This window comes from Mauremys reevesii, linkage group 1 (assembly GCF_016161935.1).
Source record: "Mauremys reevesii isolate NIE-2019 linkage group 1, ASM1616193v1, whole genome shotgun sequence".
NCBI classification, from domain to species: domain Eukaryota; kingdom Metazoa; phylum Chordata; order Testudines; family Geoemydidae; genus Mauremys; species Mauremys reevesii.
The window spans coordinates 339,641,055-339,661,889 of record NC_052623.1 but is presented as its reverse complement, the minus strand read 5'-3'; the positions used below and the strand labels follow the sequence as shown (position 1 = coordinate 339,661,889).

Genomic DNA, 20,835 nt, shown 5'->3' with positions numbered 1-20,835 from the left:
AACAGACTTTTGAATTCTTAGGAGCTATTCTGTGGTCTTAAGGGCTGGTACTGCTTCTGCAGCCTCATACAGTGAACATTTTTAGTAACCTCCTCAGACTCCTTGAAAACTTCATTTTATTGTTCTTAAAGCAAAATGAGACTTCATAATTCTCTGTTGTCAAGCTAAGGGTGGGAGGGATAGCTCAGTGGCTTGCGCATTGGCCTGCTAAATCATAGGGTTGTGAGTTCAATTTTTGAGGGGGCTATCTGGGGCAAAAATCTGTCAGGGGCAGTACTTGGTCCTGCTGTGAAGGGGGACTGGACTTGATGACCTTTCAAAGTCCCTTCCAGTTCTATGAGATGGGTATATCTCCATATTAAAACAAAACAAAACTGCATAGGTGCAGGAGTTGGTTTGGGTTGAGCTATCTTTAATCTAGGATGCTGCCATGCAGCTTTCAGATGGACTTGTTCAGTTCATAATTCAGTACACTATATTGTTCTTTTTCAAGTGCATGATTAAACAAGTAGGTTGAGAAAGAGTCAGTTTTTGAGGTGTCTCTGAATCATTTTGTTAAGCACATAATGGCATCTATTGGAAAACATAAGCAAGTCCTATTTCAGAGCACCAGATGCCATTAAAATGCATTGTTTGGTAATGTAACTCACTGAAAGTTGCTCATTGAAAGAATCAATTGGTTTTTTGTTCATTGTCTTTTTTACCAAAGATATAAACTAGTGATACTGTTTCAAGGAAGAAGCCACATGTAAAACAATATAGTATAACAGCTTTTTTCCATTTTTTTTCCTTTGCTCAATTTAAACAACAAAACTATACTTCCTCTGCAAGAACAAAAAGAACGCTGGGTAATGTTCCAGCAACATATACCTTAGAGACTATCATAGAACAGGGAAGAGGGAATGGCAGTCTATTTTAACTTTTAGAACTGCTGAATGAAATCCTGGTTCTCTTGAACTGAATGAGAATTTTGAGATTGACTTCAGCGGAGTCAGGATTTCACCTCTTAACTGGTTTAATGGTTACTATATTTAGCTAAACACAATACTGAATAAATATAGAAACTGATCTAAAACTCCACACCACAGACTTGTCTCATTTTGGAATTAAATCTGTGCAGTAATTAGCAATAGCCACAAAAAATGTTTTGCTAGTTTCATAATGCATATATAATGAAATTCAGCCCTGTACAGATTAAACACCCCTGCGATACCAAAAACATGTGGCAAAAATTTAATTGGGACTTAAGTGGTATGGTCGGCGTCAGGCAGGCCTTCTGCACTGGTGTGAATTTTACCCTATGAGATTATCTGTCCTTCATGATAAAGTTTTGTGGTGCATATTCCATAGCACAATAGTAGATAATTTACACTATTTGGAGGTAAGCATTGCAATATATCACAGCTGAACAAATATAGAGAGAGCAGTTATCTCACAGATGGCACTGTGAAGACTTTAGATATTTGTTTTTATTATCGGTTACATTTAGTTAACAGGAACAGTTAAGATCTTTGTTTTCTGGAACAAAAATGAACCTCAAAAACCAGAGACGGGAAATGATCCAGGGATGAAACCTAAGCTCTGCTCAAACAGAGAAATTTGGGTTATCAGTGTTCAAATCAAACTCAGAGGTCTGGACTCAATTTAGACTTGGGTCTTGTTTTCCACAGAGTTTCAGTTGAAAGCGCCACAAGAAAGTGCTTTCATTGGAAATTTTTTAAATGGAATCTAGGCCACAAGCAGGCTGAGAGGCCATTAGGGAAGTGGAATAGAAAGGACTGATCAGAGTGCATTTCAGCAAGGCAGCTAGTGAAAGCAAATGCAGAGAAATAGGAGAAGCTGGGTTAAGGATAACTCTTATGTTTCGGGCAAAAATTTGGAATAGGATAGTGAGTGACAATTTTCAAAGCTTATTTGGGGAGCATGAAGAATCAGTTAAGTAAATATCTTCTGTTCTCTGCACTCTGGGAACTTTCAGGCTCTTCTCCATTTTTTCAGGCTTCCTCTCTCTCTCATCCTCAGTGAATTCTGTGATCACTTTCTTTCAAGCTAAAAAGGGCTTGATGAGGACTTCCTTCTGGGTCAGCCAGTGGAGTCACTGTTGAATGACATGAGGTTTCTCATCATTCCTACAGACAAGCAGGTGGCCCATGCAGCAATCCCAGTCCGGATGTTATGTAAACAAACCCCGTGTTTGATGCAGTATTGCAGAGCGCTATCCACAGAAATAACTGGCAGATATATTTTCTTAACAAATGTATGAGGCTATGGAGGAAGCAGATTGAAGGTTCATCAAGACTGGCTTTTATGAGTAGTAGAATATATGGGGGAGTAGGGTGCCACAATAATAGACTAGGACAGATCTGATGGCAGAAGTAAGGCCTGGAAGGTGAGGACAAGAAGTTTAAAGTTAATGAAGAAGGAGCTGGGGGAGGGAATCAAAGAGAGGGAGTGACGAGGGAAGGAATTTAATTATAGTGGTTACGGTAGCAGGGGTTGGGCATTGTGGATGACAGACGAACCAGAGAGGAGGAGGTTCCAATAATTGAAATAGGAGTGATGTGGGCATGAACGCAGAAAAATAAGAGCTTAGCGTTATCCGAGTTAAGCTTAATTTTTTCGCAGCATTGAGGAAGAAATGACAGGGATAGGCTAAAGTGCAGAAGTGGAGATAGAAATACAAGTTGCCATCACAGAGATGACTTTTATATGAAATGGTTAGAATACTCCAGCATTTATCTGCCTCACAGGAGGGTTGTGAGGCTTAATCAGTGGAAAGTAGCAGAAGCCCCTTAGAGCTATGTATAACTATTGTCATTTAAGGCATCCTAGTTAGTTGAAATGTGAGATATATCTCAGGATTCCTGTTTAAAATTCTGCAGAGATCTTAAGGGATGACAATTAAACTGCTCTTCAGCATCTCTGCTAGCTGAATTATGAGTTAAAGAGGCACTGAATATTGATTGTCAAATAAAAAGATAATGTGGGACAGTAGCTGAAGGAGAAGAAGAGGGTACTGACAAAATGTAAGATATTAAAGAAACACATTCATATTCATTGGTATAAGTGCAATTAAGCTATGTTGTTGCTGTTGTTATTAACCATTATTTTTATCCCAGTGGTATTTAGGGTCTCCTCTAAACAATCAGGGCTCCCATATTAGCAAAGCTATGTTTAAAGGAGAGGTAAATAACTATTTCATTACAAAACTATTTTTCTGTGCTCAGGTCTATCTTGCAACAGCTGTTTTTGGGCCTGACTTTTCCACGTTTCCTCGAGGCAGGTAAGTCAAGACTCAGGTTTGTTAAAGGGTCAACTTTGAATGAACTAGAAGATAAAAATCCAGGTACCACCCAAATTCTGCTCACTCCACTATATGAGTTGAAAGTGTTCTGTATTTTCTTTCTCCTCAGCGGAAGCAGATGATGACGATTACGCTACTATCCTATCCAAACAGAGCTGCATTACTGAACAAACTCAGTATTTCTTTGAAAATGATGATAAATCCTTTGGTGGGATCGTAGATTGTATAAACTGTTCCAGGTAAATTTTCAACTTTGAATACAAAATGTAAAGAGGAGCCTTTTTTGTGCATATTAATCTTAGAAGGAGGTAATCAGCTGCGAGCAGCGGCACAGGAGGCAGCAAACAGGGCTGCCAACAGGGGAGTTTGAGAGGGAGTTTGCAGGGGGAGGTGGAAGGGGGAGGCACCGTGCCCCCTGTGCTCCCCAGGTAAGAATGCCGAGCGAGGCCGAGACAGCAGCAGCCATGAGCCAAGCAGCAGAGGATACACTGAGGATGAGAGCATGCAGCAGCTGCGGTATGTACCTGGTTCTAGCGGGGGACCCAGAACAGTACTATGTATGCATGAAGTGCCGCCTAATAGAGCTGCTGGAGGAAAAGATCCAGGGCCTAGAGCTGCAGGTAGAAACTCTGATAGAGAATAGAAGGGGGTTCGAGCAGCTGATGGAGCAATGGAAAGCAGTAACTGAAGGGGAACGCCCAGGGGCACAGGGGGGGAGCAGGGGCTGAGGCCAATGAGGGGGGACCACCAGATGAGGCAGATGGGCGGTAGAAGCATGTGACCGTGAGAAGCAGGCCAAGGAAAAGGAGAGCCAGTGAGGGGGAAATTGAGCTAAGGAACAGGTTTGAAGGTTTGGAGAATGAGGAAGGGGTAAAGCAGGTGGTAGCTGACGGTGGGAGGCCAAGGAAAAAGAGACGAGCGGCCAGTCCCATAGAAAAAGGGGAGGAGTCTATGGAGGTAGCACCAAGTTTGGGCCCAGGGAGGATACAGGATGGCTTAAGGGGAACCACAAGGGATGATAGGAATGGAAGGAGCTTGCAACCAGGGGGAACGGGGGATAGGTTAGAGGACCACACTGTCCCCAGGCGAAGGCAGGTCTACGTGATTGGGGATTCCATACTGAGAAGGTTGGACAGGCCTGTGACCAGGGCCGATCCGGAGAACAGAAGGGTGTGCTGTCTACCGGGCGCTAAAATAAGGGATGTGGACCTGAGGTTGAAAAGGATCCTAAGAGGAGCAGGTAAGAACCCTTTGGTCATCCTACATGTGGGAACGAATGACACGGCTAGATTCTCGCTAGAAAGGATCAAGGGAGACTATGCTAGGTTGGGTAAGACGCTCAAGGAAATTGAGGCTCAGGTCATCTTCAGTGGGATCCTACCTGTCCCTAGGGAAGGGCGCCAAAGGGGTGACAGGATCGTGACGATTAATAGTTGGCTGAGGGAGTGGTGTTACAAGGAGGGCTTTGGGATGTATGGGCACTGGGAGGCTTTTGGGGACAGACAACTGTTCTCACGGGATGGGCTCCATCTAAGTAGGGAAGGAAGTAGACTTCTAGGAGGGAGGCTGGCTCATCTGATTAAAAGAGCTTTAAACTAGACACTGGGGGGAGACGGTTGGCAGAGGTCCTGGTGCTCTCCATGCCAAATTTATACATTGGGAGTGAGAACAACAAGATAACAACAGATATAGCCAGAGGGGGACGGTTAGGTGTAAGGAAGAGGGGGGGGGACAGATACTAGATCTACAAGTCATACTGGAAGTACTGGGTCCCTACCAAGTTGGGTGAAAAGAGGGAGAGGAGCCCAACAGGAAAAATTAGGATGTTTGTTCACCAATGCAAGAAGCTTAGGTAACAAAATGGAGGAACTGGAGCTCCTGGTCCGAGAATTGAAACCGGATATCGTAGGAATAACCGAAACATGGTGGAACGGTAGCCATGACTGGAGTACAGGTATGGAACGGTATGTGCTATTTAGGAAGGACCGATACAAAGGTAAAGGTGGGGGAGTAGCATTGTATATCAATAATGAGGTGAAATGTAATGAAATAACTAGCAATGCAATGGATAATACGGAGTCTGTCTGGGCAATGGTCACATTGGGGAAGAAAACTACCAGAGCCTCACCCGGGATAGTGCTTGGGGTGTGCTATAGACCGCCGGGATCTAGCTTGGAGACAGATAGAGAGCTCTTTAATGTTTTTAAGGAAGTAAATACTAATAGGAACTGCTTGGTCATGGGGGACTTTAACTTCCCGGATATAGATTGGGAAACAAATGCTAGTAATAATAATAGGGCCCAGCTCTTCCTAGACGTGATAGCTAATGAATTCCTTCATCAAGTGGTTGCTGAACCGACGAGGGGGGATGCCATTTTAGATTTGATTTGGGTGAGTAACGAGGACCTTGTTGAGGAAATTGTTGTAAGGGACAACCTTGGCTCGAGTGATCATGAGCTAATTCGTTTCAAAATAAATGGGAGGATAATCAATAGTGCATCTGAGACTAGGGTTTATGATTTCAAAAGGGCTAACTTTACTAAAGTTAGGGAAGTGGACTGGACTAACATACTTAGGGATCTAAAGGCAGATGACGCCTGGGGTTACTTCAGGTTGCAGTTGCAGGAGTTGTCAGAGGCATGTATCCCGAGAAGGGGAAAACGGCTCGTAGGTAGCAGTTTTAGACCGAGCTGGATGAGCAAGCGTCTTAGAGGGGTCATTAAGAAAAAACAGAAAGCGTACCAGGAGTGGAAAATGGGAGGGATCAACACAGAAACCTACCTTATTGAGGTTAGAGGGTGTAGGGAAGCAGTGAGAAAGGCAAAGCGACGGGTGGAGATGGACCTAGCGAAGGGGATTAAAACCAATAGCAAACAGTTTTTTAGCCATATAAATAGGAAGAAAACCAAGAAAGAAGAAGTGGGACCGCTTAAAACTTTAAACAGAGTGGAGATTAGGGATAATCTTGGAATGGCACAATATCTGAACGAATATTTTGCCTCGGTCTTTAATGAGGCTAATGAAGGGCTAAGGAATAGTGATAGAGGGACCGATGGGAATGAAAATATGGGGGTAGACATTACGGTATCTGAGGTAAAAGCCAAACTTGAACAGCTTAACGGAAGTAAATCGGGGGGCCCGGATAATCTTCATCCTAGAATATTAAGGGAATTGGCGAGTGATATTGCTAGCCCGTTAGCGATAATTTTTAATAAATCTCTAAATTCGGGGATTGTACCGTTTGACTGGAGATTAGCGAATGTAGTTCCTATATTCAAGAAGGGGAAAAAAAGTGACCCGGGTAACTACAGGCCTGTTAGTTTAACATCTGTATTATGCAAAGTCATGGAAAAAATCTTAAAAGAGAGAGTGGTTCCGGAGCATGAGGCCGATGGCAACTGGGATAGATTACAGCATGGATTTACGAAAGGTAGATCGTGCCAAACCAACCTGATCTCCTTTGAGAAAATAACAGATTTTTTAGACAAGGGAAATGCGGTGGATCTAATATATCTGGATTTCAGTAAGGCGTTTGATACGGTACCACATGAGGAATTACTGGTTAAATTGGAAAAGATGGGGATCGAAATGAAAATCCAGAGGTGGATAAGGAGCTGGTTAAAGGGGAGACTGCAGAGGGTCGTATTGAAGGGGGAACTGTCAGGTTGGAGGGGGGTTACCAGTGGAGTTCCTCAAGGTTCGGTTTTGGGTCCGATTTTATTCAATCTATTTATTGCTGACCTGGGAACCAAGAGTAGGAGTGGGCTGATAAAGTTTGCGGATGACACCAAGTTGGGAGGTATTGCCAATTCGGAAAAGGATCGGGATATCCTCCAGGGAGATTTGGATGACCTTGTAAACTGGAGTATTAGTAACAGGATGAAATTCAATAGTGAAAAGTGTAAGGTTATGCATTTAGGGATGACTAACATGAATTTTAGTTATAAGCTGGGGACGCACCAGTTGGAAGTAACGGAGGAGGAGAAGGACCTAGGAGTCCTGGTTGATCATAGGATGAGTATGAGTAGGCAATGTGATGTGGCCGTTAAAAAAGCTAATGCGGTCTTGGGATGCATTAGGCGAGGTATTTCTAGTAGGGATAAGGAGGTGCTAGTCCCGTTATATAAGGCGTTGGTGAGACCTCATTTGGAGTATTGTGTGCAGTTTTGGTCTCCCATGTTTAAGAAGGATGAATTCAAACTGGAACAGGTACAAAGAAGGGCCACTAGAATGATCCGAGGAATGGAAGGCCTGTCGTATGAAAGGAGACTTGAGGAGCTCGGTTTGTTTTCCTTAACCAAAAGAAGGATAAGAGGAGATATGATTGCACTCTTTAAATATATCAGAGGGATAAATACCAGGGAAGGAGAGGAATTATTTCAGCTCAGTGCTAATGTGGACACGAGGACAAACGGATATAAATTGTCAGTCAGGAAATTCAGGCTTGAAATTAGACGAAGGTTTCTAACCATCAGGGGAGTGCAATACTGGAACAGCCTACCGAGGGAAACAGTGGGGGCGAAGGACCTCCATGACTTTAAGATTAAGCTAGATAAGTTTATGGAGGAGATGGTATGATAGGATAACGGGCTTAGTCAATAGGTCAATTAAGGGCCACACTGAAGTAAATAGTACAATGGGTCAATGATATGATATAACATTTTTCAAGAGGGTATAGCTGGAGAGTCTTGCCCGCATGCTCGGGGTTCAGCTGACCGCCATATTTGGGGTCGGGAAGGAATTTTCCTCCAGGGAAGATTGGCAGTGGCCCTGGAGGTTTTTCGCCTTCCTCCGAAGCATGGGGCAGGGGTCGCTTGCTAAAGGAGTGGGTGGAGCGGCTTATGTGGCCTGCATCTTGCAGGAGGTCAGACTAGATGATCATAATGGTCCCTTCTGATCTTGAATTCTATGATTCTATGATTCACATTACTGTCTGAAGGATAAACTATACTGTGTCATAACCTTATCACATGTATGTAAGAAAGATAAAGATATGCATACATATGTGTAGTGTAGTACATACATGACAGAATGTATATGTATGTATTTGTATAGATTGAAACTAATATTTGTAATAATAGTGCACAGAATCATTTTACCTCAAGTTGTGTTTTTCTGTTTTATGGGACGGTCTCCATGTATATTTTAACAGGATAATTGGTGTTTAATACATTTTAGTCCTAATTTTTTTCACTGTATTTTTTTCTAATTTATTAATTGAAATTCTTGAGTTCTATCAAAGATATTCAGAACTGAGGGTTTTTTTTTTGTGCATTCTATTATCAGTTTAAATGCAGATAATGTTAGTGTTGATCACCTTCTTCATATTTTGCCTTGAGTTGTCCAATAGCGCTGCTGCTGCTTTCATTAAAGATGTTACAATCTCAATATAGTTTTGAGAGACTTGAAAATTTCTTCTATCCTAAGTTATTAGATTGACAGATTTTCTTAAGTGAAAGATTATAAAAATTACGATAGAATTAACATATTCAAAAAAGGAGACATTTGAAGACGTCCATGTAGACAGATTTGTGATAATTCCGTTTAAAATCCTTAAAGAAACATTAAGCTACAAATCGATAAAAGAGAGGACATTTAGGATGTGTTATAGCACAGCACAGATATGGCACAGTGATGTAAGTGTACAAGGTAAGAAATGATCACCAGCATTACCTGTATTAAAGAAAACATTTCTGGCTGTGCAATAGCAAGAGAGAGAAGTCAGAGTGGGAAACACAGAGCTGAGCACCTCATTAGCATGATGAGAATTGTATTTAAATCCTCATCTCCTCCATGCCGCTTTGTTCTGTGGTTTATTTTTTTTTTAATCTGGCACTCTTGAGAATACTGGAGTGGACATGCAAGTGTCTCAAGCCTTGGTTCCTCCACTGCATGCCAAAAAGTAAGCATGTTTTTATGCTTACTGCTTCCCTTTATATTTGCCCACATGTAGTCTCTGCTCACCCTTCCCCTGGAGTGTAATAACCTTACACACAATTCTGTGCCTCATGCCAGAGCCTACAGAAACAAGAGCTGACAGTTGTTAGCAATTTCTGAAAGTGTTGGAGACAATAGAACCGCTATAAACAGCCAAGCCTTGAAGAACACCTGGAAAATGTTTCATAGGGTATTTCAGTCCAGCAACGTACACACAGGGAATTGGACACAATCACAACACAGGGTCAGATACTGAATTCCATAAAGGGTAGAATGGTGCTGCTATGGACAGAAACAGAGCCATCTTCAGAGATTCTCTTTCACTGATTTATTCAGAAGAGATGTTTGGGCCCCTAAAATGGCCAACTAGTGTGAATAAGTCATTTGTAAAATTACAGATGACCTGAAGGAGTTGTTGGGTCAAATTTAGCCATTGGGATAAACTCCACTGAGGTCAATGAAGTTTTGTCCACTTACACCAAAGGATACATTTTGCCTGTTTTTGTTAGATGTGCGCAAAAGTGTGTCAGGAAGCCAGTTACAAATAAATAGCTCTCTAAATTCAGACCAACATAAAAGCTTTTCTTCAGCAATTAGAAAATATTCTCTTTGTCGCTGAGTTTTACATTATTTCTCAGCTCACTTGGATGCTTATTTACATCTATCTATCCATCCATCTAGCTGTCTAAGTATACAGTATAAACACCTGAAAATAAGCCAAGGAAGTGCATAAATTCTCTTAACTATAGTGTCTAAGAAACACTGTATCGAATAGAGATGTGATATATTCAAATACATTATATTCTAACTGAAAAGGTTCATTTGGATTTCTAAAGACGTCAGTATTCTCACTACTCATATTAAACCCTCATTTCCTCTCCTGTTTAGAGTGGCTTTTCTTTTCACACTACATTGGCAGTAGAGAAATTGTAGCTGAACTGTAGGTTTCACTTCTTAGTGGAGTTACTGATTTAGCAGCATGCAACTTGCTGCTTAGTGGTATAAGGTCACCCTGTGCCCTTTTTCCATTTTTTAATCACAGCATCTGCTCTAATGTAGAACAACACTCCTGTCAATAAAGATTACAAAATTTCCCCTTGAATGGTCCTTGCTATTCTTAAAAAAGACCGGCTGTCCCTTGTATAGCAGTCTAGTTCAATCTATAAAGTTGTGTTACCTGTGATCTCATTAGTGAATGTGACAAGCCCCTGAAGATATATTGTTTGCTTTTTTTAACTAGAGTTGTGTTTCTTTTTCAGACTTTATCATGCAGAAAAGCTTTCACACACCAATCTAGTATTTATAATTAGTGACAGCCAACGGATGTGCCGCTCCTGTGACCCAAAGCCATTGATGCAAGCAGAAAAGCCGGGTATCCTTTAAAGTCAGAACTTCTAGTGGCATAAACTGATATATGTTGAGCAAATATTAGAACAGGATTTGGAGAAATATGGCCTATTTATGTACATTTCTGTGACACATCACTATAGTATCTGAGTCAGCAGATGATTATCAGATACATTTTATATACAACAAACATAGCATAGACTAAACAGGAATCCTTTCAAAGTGTTAAGAATTTTTATGTGCATATAGTTCATATGCTGGTCCTAATACCTGTTCCCAGACTGTGTTACCAGGCAAAATCTTCTGAAGCCCGTGCACTGGAATGACTTGTCAGTTGCTCGGGGCAGCCATCACTGAAGTATATAATGGCCTGTTGTCATAGTATCCTGCAATTGGTGCAACTTGCAGGAAGCAGGCCTTTCTGCAGAGGACCAGAAGGTGCATCACAAGCCCCTCAGTTTGTCACACAACTTGGTGACTGACCTGAAGAAATAGAAGGAGAGAGGCCAGAGCTTAACAGTTACATGCTCCCTGAGGTGCTGAAGACCATTAAGCATGAATCACTTGCTAGTTTCCCTCCCCTCACCACGGGAAGAGAGTAAGAAGTGAAAAGCCCCTATTCACGTGTATTGGGTGCTCTGGGGTCTGCGGCCATTCTGAGTAGAGCTGACAGGGTAAAGAGAAATGCCCCTGCTGAGACGCACAAGCCAGAAGGCACAGCCCAAGGCAGGGGTAATGGGACCAGGCCCCACCAATAATCTGTCTAGTGTGGCTGACATACTGCAGGGTGCAGGAGCACCTGTTGCCCGTAGGTCATTTTGCTGGAGCTGGAGCTGTTCTGGCCATGGAGCATCAGGGGCACTGTAGCACCAGGTAAATGTAGGCTGCTACTCTGACCAGCTTGGCTCCATGTCAGTTTGATTAACTACGGGTACTGTCTAAGGTTACGTACAGGGCCTGCTGCACAAAATAAAGCAAGTTTAATAAGAAACTGTGTAACTTTCCCATGGGGCATTTACTTCACAGGGCTAGGGGCAGTAGATGAAAGCTTGACCAGCTGGCTGGGCTAATTTTTCACTAAATAAATTGCTATATGTATTATTCACCTGAGCTGCAGTAAGCCAAGCTTTCTTTTTCATAACCAGGGCCCATTGTGAAATGCAGATGTGGCATGACAGCACAGAGATGGGAGTGCTATTCATCTGTAGGTGTTTATTCCTGCTGTCTGGTAGGGATATGCTAATGTTAATGGCCTTTTAACTTATCATCCCTGTCTCTCACTCTCCTTTCTTCCACAACATAAATCTCATCACATATAAACCATCCTGCCATCAGTGGGTGGGTGGATACTGCTAAGATGTAAATTAGGGAAGAAACTGACCGTATGTTGTCTTTTCATTTATTTATTTTTTAACATTTTAGGCTTAGGACCAAATCCCATGCCATCTTGTATCCCGAATACAGTAAACTGGATTGTTCCTTGTCTTGCATTGGGACAGTTGCAAAAGTGAAATATTAACCTCAAGATCCAGTTCCATGGTGTGTCCAGGGGGCTTGCATCAGGGCATAGAATTGTCCCAGTCTGTCTGAGCCAGAATGACTCAGTGTATGGGGCGCTATCCATGTTTCAAGAGACCTGGGTCCTATTCCTTTTTCTGCCATTGATCTGACAAGTGACCCTGAGTATGCCATTTCATCTGTTTCCCCTTGCATTCTAAAGCTGAAACCCAAAGAAAATCTTTGTCCCTTACTGTGGGCTGGTCTACACTGAAAATTTACATTGCTGTAGCCACATCTCTCAGGGATCTGAAAATCCACACCTCTGAGACATAGTTAAGCCAACCTAAGCCACTTCATAGACAAGAATTCTTCTGTTGACCTTGCTACCACCTTTTGGAGAGAAGGATTAATTATAGTGATAGGAGAACCCCTCCTACCGTTGTAGTAAAGCATTCTGGTTTTAGATTAGCTGTTTTTCCCATATACAGTCTGGCAGTGTCTATCTTTATTATCTTGATTAGGAGCACTGGAAGGTTATCCTGTAAGTCATAGAATCATAGGACTGGAAGAGACCATCTAATCCAGTCCCATGCACTCATGGCAGGACTAAGTATTATCTGGACCATACCTGACAGGTGTTTGTCTAAGCTGCTCTTAAAAATCTCTAATGATGGAGATTCCACAACCTCCCGAGGCAATTTATTCCAGTGCCTAAACACTCCGACAGTTAGGATATTTTTCCTAATATCCAACCTAAACCTCCTTTGCTGCAATTTAAGCCCATTGCTTCTTGTCCTATTTTCTCCCTCCTCCTTATAACAACCTTTTATTTACTTGAAAATTGTTATCATGTCCTCTGACGGTCTTCTCTTCTCCAGACTAAACAAACCCAATTTTTTCAATTTTCCCTCAGAGGTCATATTTTCTAGATCTTTAATCATTTTTGTTGTTCTTCTCTGGACTTTCTCCAATTTGTCCACATCTTTTCTGAAATTTGGCACCCAGAACTGGACACAATACACCAGTTGATGCCTAATCAGTACAGAGTAGAGTGTAATAATTCCTTCTTGAGTCTTGCTTAACAACACTTCTGCTAATACATCCCCAAATGATGTTTCTCTTTCTTTTTTCTTTTGCAACAGTGTTACACTGTTCACTCATATTTACCTTGTGATCCACTCTGACCCCCAGATCCTATTCCACAGTACTCCTTCCTAGATAATAATTTCCCATTTTGAATGTATGCAACTTGATTGTTCCTTCCTAAGTGGAGTACTTCGCATTTGTCCTTATTGAATTTCATCCTATTTACTTCAGATCATTTCTCCAGTTTGTCCAGCTCATTTTGAATTTTAATCTAATCCTCCTTGCAATCCCTCCCAGCTTGGTGGTATCCACAAACTTCATAAGTGTACTCTCTATGCCATTATCTAAATTACGGATGAAGATATTGAACAGAACCAGACCCAGAATTGATCCCGATGGGACCCCACTAGCTATGCCCTTGACTGTGAATCACAGATAACTACTCTCTGGGAATGGTTTTCTAGCCAGTTTTGCACCCACCTTATGGTAGCTCCATCTAGGTTGCATTTCCCTAGTTTGTTTATGAGAAGGTCATGTGAGACAGTATCAGAAGTCTTGCTCAAATCAAAATAAAGCACATTTGGTTTCTATTAATTCAATTTTCTTTAATAGGGAACAGTAACAGTGGGTGGTTAATGTGATGCAACCAACATCATCACAAAGCCATAGCTGGCAAAGCATGTGTCACGGACGAGGCCATAAGTATTTGACACCACTTAAACTTCTTGTGATAGTAAAAATAAAAACAAAATGTTGTTGCTGCTAATGTGTTGTACGCAGGAAAAGAATGTTACATTCCTTAGCCAAAGATCAGATGAAGGGCCAAACCCTTGTGAAATGGTGAAGCAGCCCAGATACAGAAAGGGGCCTGATGTCTGCTTTGATAACGACAAGGGGGTAAGGTTGAACTCTTAAGGCATTAAGATTCTGAGATAGTGTCTTTCCATGTAAAAGCAGTTATAGGAGATGTTTCAGAACAACAATAAAACCTGTGTTTTAGTGGAAGATAAGTGTAGTACCTGACATCTGATTATGTAACCTATCTCTCATTAAACATACTCTTCGCTCTGAACCATAGTCACTTTATTTCAAATGTTCCATGATTAACATAAAATTAACAGCTGCTTTCTTATCTGCCTTTCTTGTAAACACTGCACTTTCACACATGATTCCTGGCAATAGTAATAAGTCAAGAAATCTAGTGCTCTGCACATGATGGTGCCAAAGACAATTCCCCCATGGCTCTGGGAAGCACTCAGATGGTTATCCTGGTTATTTCTCTAATCTATAAACTTTGTTCATTTGTATTTCTGAATACTGAAAAGATACATAGGGCCAGATTTTTAAAGGCAGCTAAGCACCTAAATGCCTTTAAAAATCTGGACCTTAAAACATTCTATTTCAGGATGTCATGCCTCTTAGGAATACAAATCCGTTCTTCAGGGAAGAAAAAATTGAGGGATAATTTGTTAGCCTTTTCGCTTTCATTTTTAAATATTGTATGAAATAGAGAAAAGCAATCCAAAATGTTATGTCAAATCTTAATTGATAGGTTGTTGAACTGTGTGTTATCTAAAAATGCAAATCTCAGTGGTTACTCCTTATCCATAATGCTGTCTTCTCTCAGGGCCCAATCATACAAGGTGAAGAGAGCTCTCTAGCCTTCAGTGAAGACAGTGGGTATTGAGGGTAATTGGCATTCTGAAGCATTTGACCCCAAAACTGTAGATTTAATTTTTTTAGAAGCTGCTTTTACACCAAATGAGTTAATAGCTATGAAGGGTTTGCAGAAGGCAATTTAGTAGTAAATTTTTATTTTTTTAGGAACTATTGATTGTTTCATGTTGAATACCTGTCTACATTCCTAAACCTGTTCTTCCCTTATTTAGTAGCCAGATATCTGGAGGGGTTATTTTCAACCAAGAGGACCAGACAAATGGTTATGTAAAAGCAATTGCCAGAGCCACTGTTTGATCCTGTTGTTAGTGTGTGCTGAGTCTTGATATAGCTAAATCCAAGAAGACATAATGTCTCAGATGTTCATGATGCTTACGCAAGCCTAAGCCTTTCTTTCAAATCCTCTTGTGTTCACAAACAAAGCATTATGTTAAAAAAAAACACCTCTCTTTTTGATCAGCAATTGCAAAAAATATTGGCTTCCGCAGGGACTGAAAAACAGTCCTAACCTATAAACTTTTCCAACAGATGTCAATCCAGGTGTTGTTGTGTGTGAAAGTACAACTCTTGCTCACTAGCTTGATGTGCTACTTGGTGTGTAAATCATGTGTTCTCTGTAACAGTGGAATATTTTGGTTAAGTTTATTTGCAATACTCACTATGATTCTCTTGCTCTTGAGTGGATGCTTTCACATTAACTCTGCTAACTGCCAGCAAACTGCATGAAATCTCATCTTGTATGTCTTTTTTTCCTGTGTTTTCTTTCCTTTCCTCTACTTGCTACTTTGCCTGTTGTTAATAGGATCAGCCTATATGCACAACGAGTCGTGCCTCTGCCATGATGTCCGCTCCTATCTTCATTTTTCTGCAAGTTTTCATATGGTGTGGATGGTCAGTTACTTTCTCTAATTTTTGTTTTGTTTTTGTTCTTTGCATAAAAGAATAAAAATCTTTTTTACTAACTAAGGCCATGAAAGAAAATTAAATGAAATGGGTCCCCAAAACAGCAACCTGGAACAAATTCCTGTAGCAATTTAAGGAAAAATTAAAAAGCCCTGTCCAGAGCCTTGTAAATCAGAATTAATAGAACTGTGGGGATCGCCCCCATAGAGTCAGGAACCTGCCCGCTTTGAAGGGCTGCAATATCTGAGCTTCTTTCATATCGCTGTCATTACCTTCCATGTTAGCCCTTCAAAATATTTATTGCTTCCTGTGCTCTTGGTAAAGATGAAAATGAGGAAGAAGAAAAAGAAGACATCTAGGACAAACTCTCTGCATAGAAATAAGCAGAGGTACAAAGTAGTTGGAAGAGACTACAGTTCCTGAAAATCTAAAACTATACATGGCACAGCATAACTGAATGCTGTCTTTAGGGTTTGCCAAAATCATTGCTGTGGGGGGAGGGATAGCAGTGGTTTGAGCATTGGCCTGTTAAACACAGGGTTGTGAGTTCAGTTCCTGAGGAGGCCACTTAGGGATCTAGAACAAAAATCAGTACTTGGTTCTGCTAGTGAAGGCAGGGGGCTGGACTTGAAGATGTTTCAAGATTCATTCTAGGAGATAAATAAAATTAATGGAGATATTGTATTTATTTAAACCTAAGGAGAAGTTCAGTGTCACTAAGCCCATACAGAGGTTGATGATAAAAATAACACTCATTGCTTATTAGGAATAAAAAAAATTGTTTACTTTTTTTAAACCTAATATCCAGCAAAACACACTGTCATTGGCTAGTAAAGATACAAGAGAACTTTTGCTTCTAATAAAAATATTGATATATGTTTCAGTACACAAGATTCAGCAGTATGAGTCTAGACCAGTGGCTCTCAAAGCCAGTCTGCCGCTTGTTCAGGGAAAGCCCCTGGTGGGCCAAGCCGGTTTGTTATCTGCCACATCTGCCGTGGTTCGCCGCTCCAGGCCAATCGGGGCTGCAGGAAGCAGCGCGGACCGAGGGATGTGCTGGCCACCCTTCCTGCAGCCCCCTTCCCTCAGTGGCAGGTAAACAAACCGACCCAGCCTGCCAGGGTTTTTTCCTGAACCAGCAGTGGACTGGCTTTGAGAACCACTGGTCTAGAACACTAGTGTATGGAAACATCAGGGTTCATAAAGAAAGCTCAGTCTTTATCTCCATGTTATTTTTATTAATTTGGAAACTCTGAGCTACCATTATTGCTAATATACCAAAGCACCGATGATCTGAGTAACATCCTAAAGTATGGGTTGTGGAATCTCCATCTCTGGAGATATTTAAGAGTAGCTTAGATAAATGTCTATCCGGGATGGTCTAGATAGTATTTGGTCCTGCCATGAGAGCAGGGGATTGGACTTGATGACCTCTCGAGGTCCCTTCCAGTCCTAGAATCTATGAATCTATGTTCCTCATACAGTGGAAGTTGTGTCAGAATATAGATAGCAGTATTGGTATAACTTCTCAGCAGACCACTAGAGGGAGATGCTACCATGACTATTATTGTAATAGTCATATGTTATGATGTAAATTAAGTTTCAATGTTAAAATACAGTAGATACATTAACTTTGTTTATAAATGTTCTAAAAAATTTTCAGCAATGCTTTAGATAATTTTTTGAAAGGTTAAGTTCATAGAGTTATGGTGATAGGGTAATATTTATAAGTAGGTAAAAAAACTAAAATCAGTTGTAAGAGTTCATCTTCTTTACTGCCTTTAGTGTTGGAAAAAGCTAAATCACTTGGACGTCAATAAAAAAAACTCCATGCTCAGTTTGATAGCTGTTTTTGTTTGGGCGTCACAACATCTTAATCCAGGGGCAGGCTAGGGTGACCAGACATCAAGTGTGAAAAATCAGGACAAGGGGTGAGGAGTAATAGGAGCCCATATAAGAAAAAAACCCAAGAATCGGGACTGTCCCTATAAAATCGGGACATCTGGTCACCCTAGGGTGGGCAAACTTTCTGGCCTGAGGGCCGCATTGGGTTTCAGAAATTGTATGGAGGGCTGTGCCTCCCCAACCAGCCAGGTGCCCCCGGCCCCCTATCCAACACCCCCCCACCCCGCATACACACACTTCTCACACCCTGCCCCAGGACCCCTGCCCCATCCAACCACTCCATCCCCCTGTTCCCTGACTGCCCCCTGCTGCCCCATCCAACCCCTCCTCTCATTCCTGACTGCCCCCCCGGGACTCCTTTGCTTTGCTCCAAAATTAAATTGCTAAGGGCCCAATCCAGTGTCAGCATTCCAAAACTCCCATGGAAGCAAAACCTTTACAACACAACTTCAACAGATGGATTCTCAGCAGCAGTAGATGGAAACTAGGCAAGATGCAAAGTTAACTTTTTGTTTCTCAGTCCAGCTTCCAGCCCTTAATAATTCTGTGACTTTGGGTCAGGCTCTCATCTGGTGTAAACCTATATAGCTCTGCTGAAGTCACTGAAACCAAAACTGATTGTCAGATGGTGTAAATCTGGTTAATGAATTATAGCTCTCTTTTTGTCTTCTTTTTGGGAGGGCACAGCAAAAGGGGTTATCCCTGTTATGTACTTGTACTTAGTTGATTTTAAAAATAACAAACAAAAAGGAAAATGACATGCAAGTGTCAGAGCACGCCTGTAAGATAGTGAGCTCCCTCGACTCCCACCAAAGCCAGTGGGTTCTGTGAGACTGCTTAACATGTTGCAGGATTGGACTAAATTGACTTTTTCATTTGTGAAATGGGCTACCAGTGAAATGATCAACACATCAGGCATCACAAGAAAGGTCACTAATATTGCATCAAAAAAATCTTTTGACAGGGTGAATGAGGTGACAACTGTTTTCCAAAAAAAGGCATATAGTCTACCGATTTTAAAACAGGACTTCTTGATCAGGACAATCTGAAAGTAGTACACATAGGAATTATGGCTTCATCTAGTGGCAGAAAATAGCCCAACATTTACATATGACCCAGAATGGACCTCAAACTCAGTTGTCCTTTGCTGAATCAAGGAGCTTTCCTTACAACATGCAGCTTTCAAACAGGGGCGGCTCTAGGCACCAGCGGGCCAAGCACCCGCTTGGGGCGGCGTCCTGGGGAGGGCGTCATTTGGCTCCGGTGGAGCTCCCGCCGGCATGCCTGCGGCAGGTCCACCGGAGCCCGGGACGAGCCGACCTGCCGCAGTCATGCCTGCGGCGGGTCCCGTCTTCCCGCGGCTCCGGTTGAGCTCCCGCATGCATGACTGCGGCAGGTCCGCTCGTCCCGGGCTCCGGTGGACCTGCCGCAGGCATGCCGGCGGGAGCTCCACCGGAGCCAAATGCCGCCCTCCCCAGGATGCCGGAGTCGCGGGAAGAGGGGACCCGCCGCGGGACTGGGGAAGGGCGGCGCAGCCCTCTGCGCTGCTTGGGGCAGCCTACTTTGTAGAGCCGCCCCTGCTTTCAAAATATCTTCCATATATGTTAAAAGGCCAAGATTGTAAGCTCTTTAGAGTTGGGAACTTCATTTTTGTTGTGTGCTTATATAGCACCTAACACAAGGGGGTCCTGGTCCATGACTGGGGCTCCTCAGTGCTACTGTAATACAACTAATAAATAATAATAATAATATTTTATAACATGAATTTAAATTTAGTTGTAGTGTGCTTCTGAAGTATTTATACGTTTCTTTGACAGCTCATGCTATCCCCCAGTAAATTTTGATACATTTACTTTGATGTAAATGTGTGGCTATGTAAAAACATTGACTGCTAACATGAACATACTAAATTAGGATGGTACTGTATAGTCAGAAAATAAGCCTATGTAAAGTTATCGTGGTAGGACTGCCTAACTAGGGGAAATAGTGTTTGGATTTGTCTCTCTTCCCACTTTTTCCTCTCAACCCTTGATGTTGAGGCGAACTGGCATCTCTCGAGGCATCTAGATAGACTTTTGTGTAGTGCTGGGAAGGAGCCGGTGGTCATGGTACATGTAGGTACCAATGACATAGGGAAGGGTAGGAGAGATGTCCTGGAGGCCAAATTTAGGCTGCTAGGGAAGAGACTGATATCCAGAACCTCTATGGTGGCATTCTCAGAAATGCTTCCAGTTCCACATGCAGGGCCAGGTAGACAGGCAGAGCTTCAGATTCTCAATGCATGGATGAGACGATGGTGTAGAGAGGAGGGGTTTAGATTCATCAGGAACTGGGGAAACTTTTGGGATAGGGGGAGCCTATACAGGAGAGATGGGCTTCACCTAAACCAAAGTGGAACCAGACTGCTGGCACTTAACATTAAAAAGGTTGCAGAGCAGTTTTTAAACTAAGAGATGGGGGAAGCCGAGTGCTGCAGAGGAGCACATGGATCGGACAGAGACTTCTCTTAGAGAAGAGTCTATTGATAGAGATTCTCTAGGTTTTAGTCAGGAGGAGAGGATGGAAGAGGATAAAGTGTGTGCCAGAGCAGACAAGAAATATTCACATAAAAAAGAATCTGACACGTCAGAAAAGGGCAGACAAATAAACAGTGACAATTTTTTTAAGTGCTTGTATATAAATGCTAGAAGTCTAAATAATAAGATGGGTGAACTAGAGTGCCTCATGTTAAAGGAGGATATTGATATAATAGGCATCACAGAAACCGGGTGGACCAAGGACAACCAATGGGACACAATCATTCCAAGGTACAAAATATATTGGAAGGACAGAACAGGTCATGAATGGGGGAGGGGGATGGAGAGAGGCAATATATGTGAAAGAAAATGTAGAATCAAATGAAGTAAAAATCTTAATGAATCCACATGTTCCATAGAATCTCTATGGATAGTAATCTCATGCTCTAATAAGAATATAACATTAGGATCTATTTTCGACCACCTGACCAGGTCACTGATAGTGACAATGAAATGCTAAGGGAAATTAGAGAGGCTATCAAAATTAAGAACTCAATAGTAGAGGATTTCACTTATCCCCATATTGACTGGGAACATGTCACCTCAGGACGAAATGCAGAGACAAAATTTCTCGATACTTTAAATGACTGCGTCTTAGAG

At 41.9% G+C, this 20,835-nt stretch overlaps 1 protein-coding gene across 6 annotated transcripts in view; it reads left to right on the top strand.

The window, feature by feature from the left end:
- The window catches only part of CACNA2D1 (calcium voltage-gated channel auxiliary subunit alpha2delta 1), a 658,833-nt gene that overhangs the window by 622,566 nt on the left and 15,432 nt on the right, over positions 1-20,835 (top strand). For 3 of the 6 annotated variants that reach the window (XM_039518654.1, XM_039518644.1, XM_039518662.1), the window contains 5 exons: positions 3,228-3,283; positions 3,414-3,543; positions 10,501-10,613; positions 13,989-14,071; positions 15,654-15,742. In XM_039518654.1, the coding sequence (XP_039374588.1) occupies positions 3,228-3,283; positions 3,414-3,543; positions 10,501-10,613; positions 13,989-14,071; positions 15,654-15,742 (471 nt within the window). The remainder of the gene's footprint in view (positions 1-3,227; positions 3,284-3,413; positions 3,544-10,500; positions 10,614-13,988; positions 14,072-15,653; positions 15,743-20,835) is intronic. The other 3 variants (XM_039518657.1, XM_039518651.1, XM_039518671.1) reach the window with 1 other exon arrangement.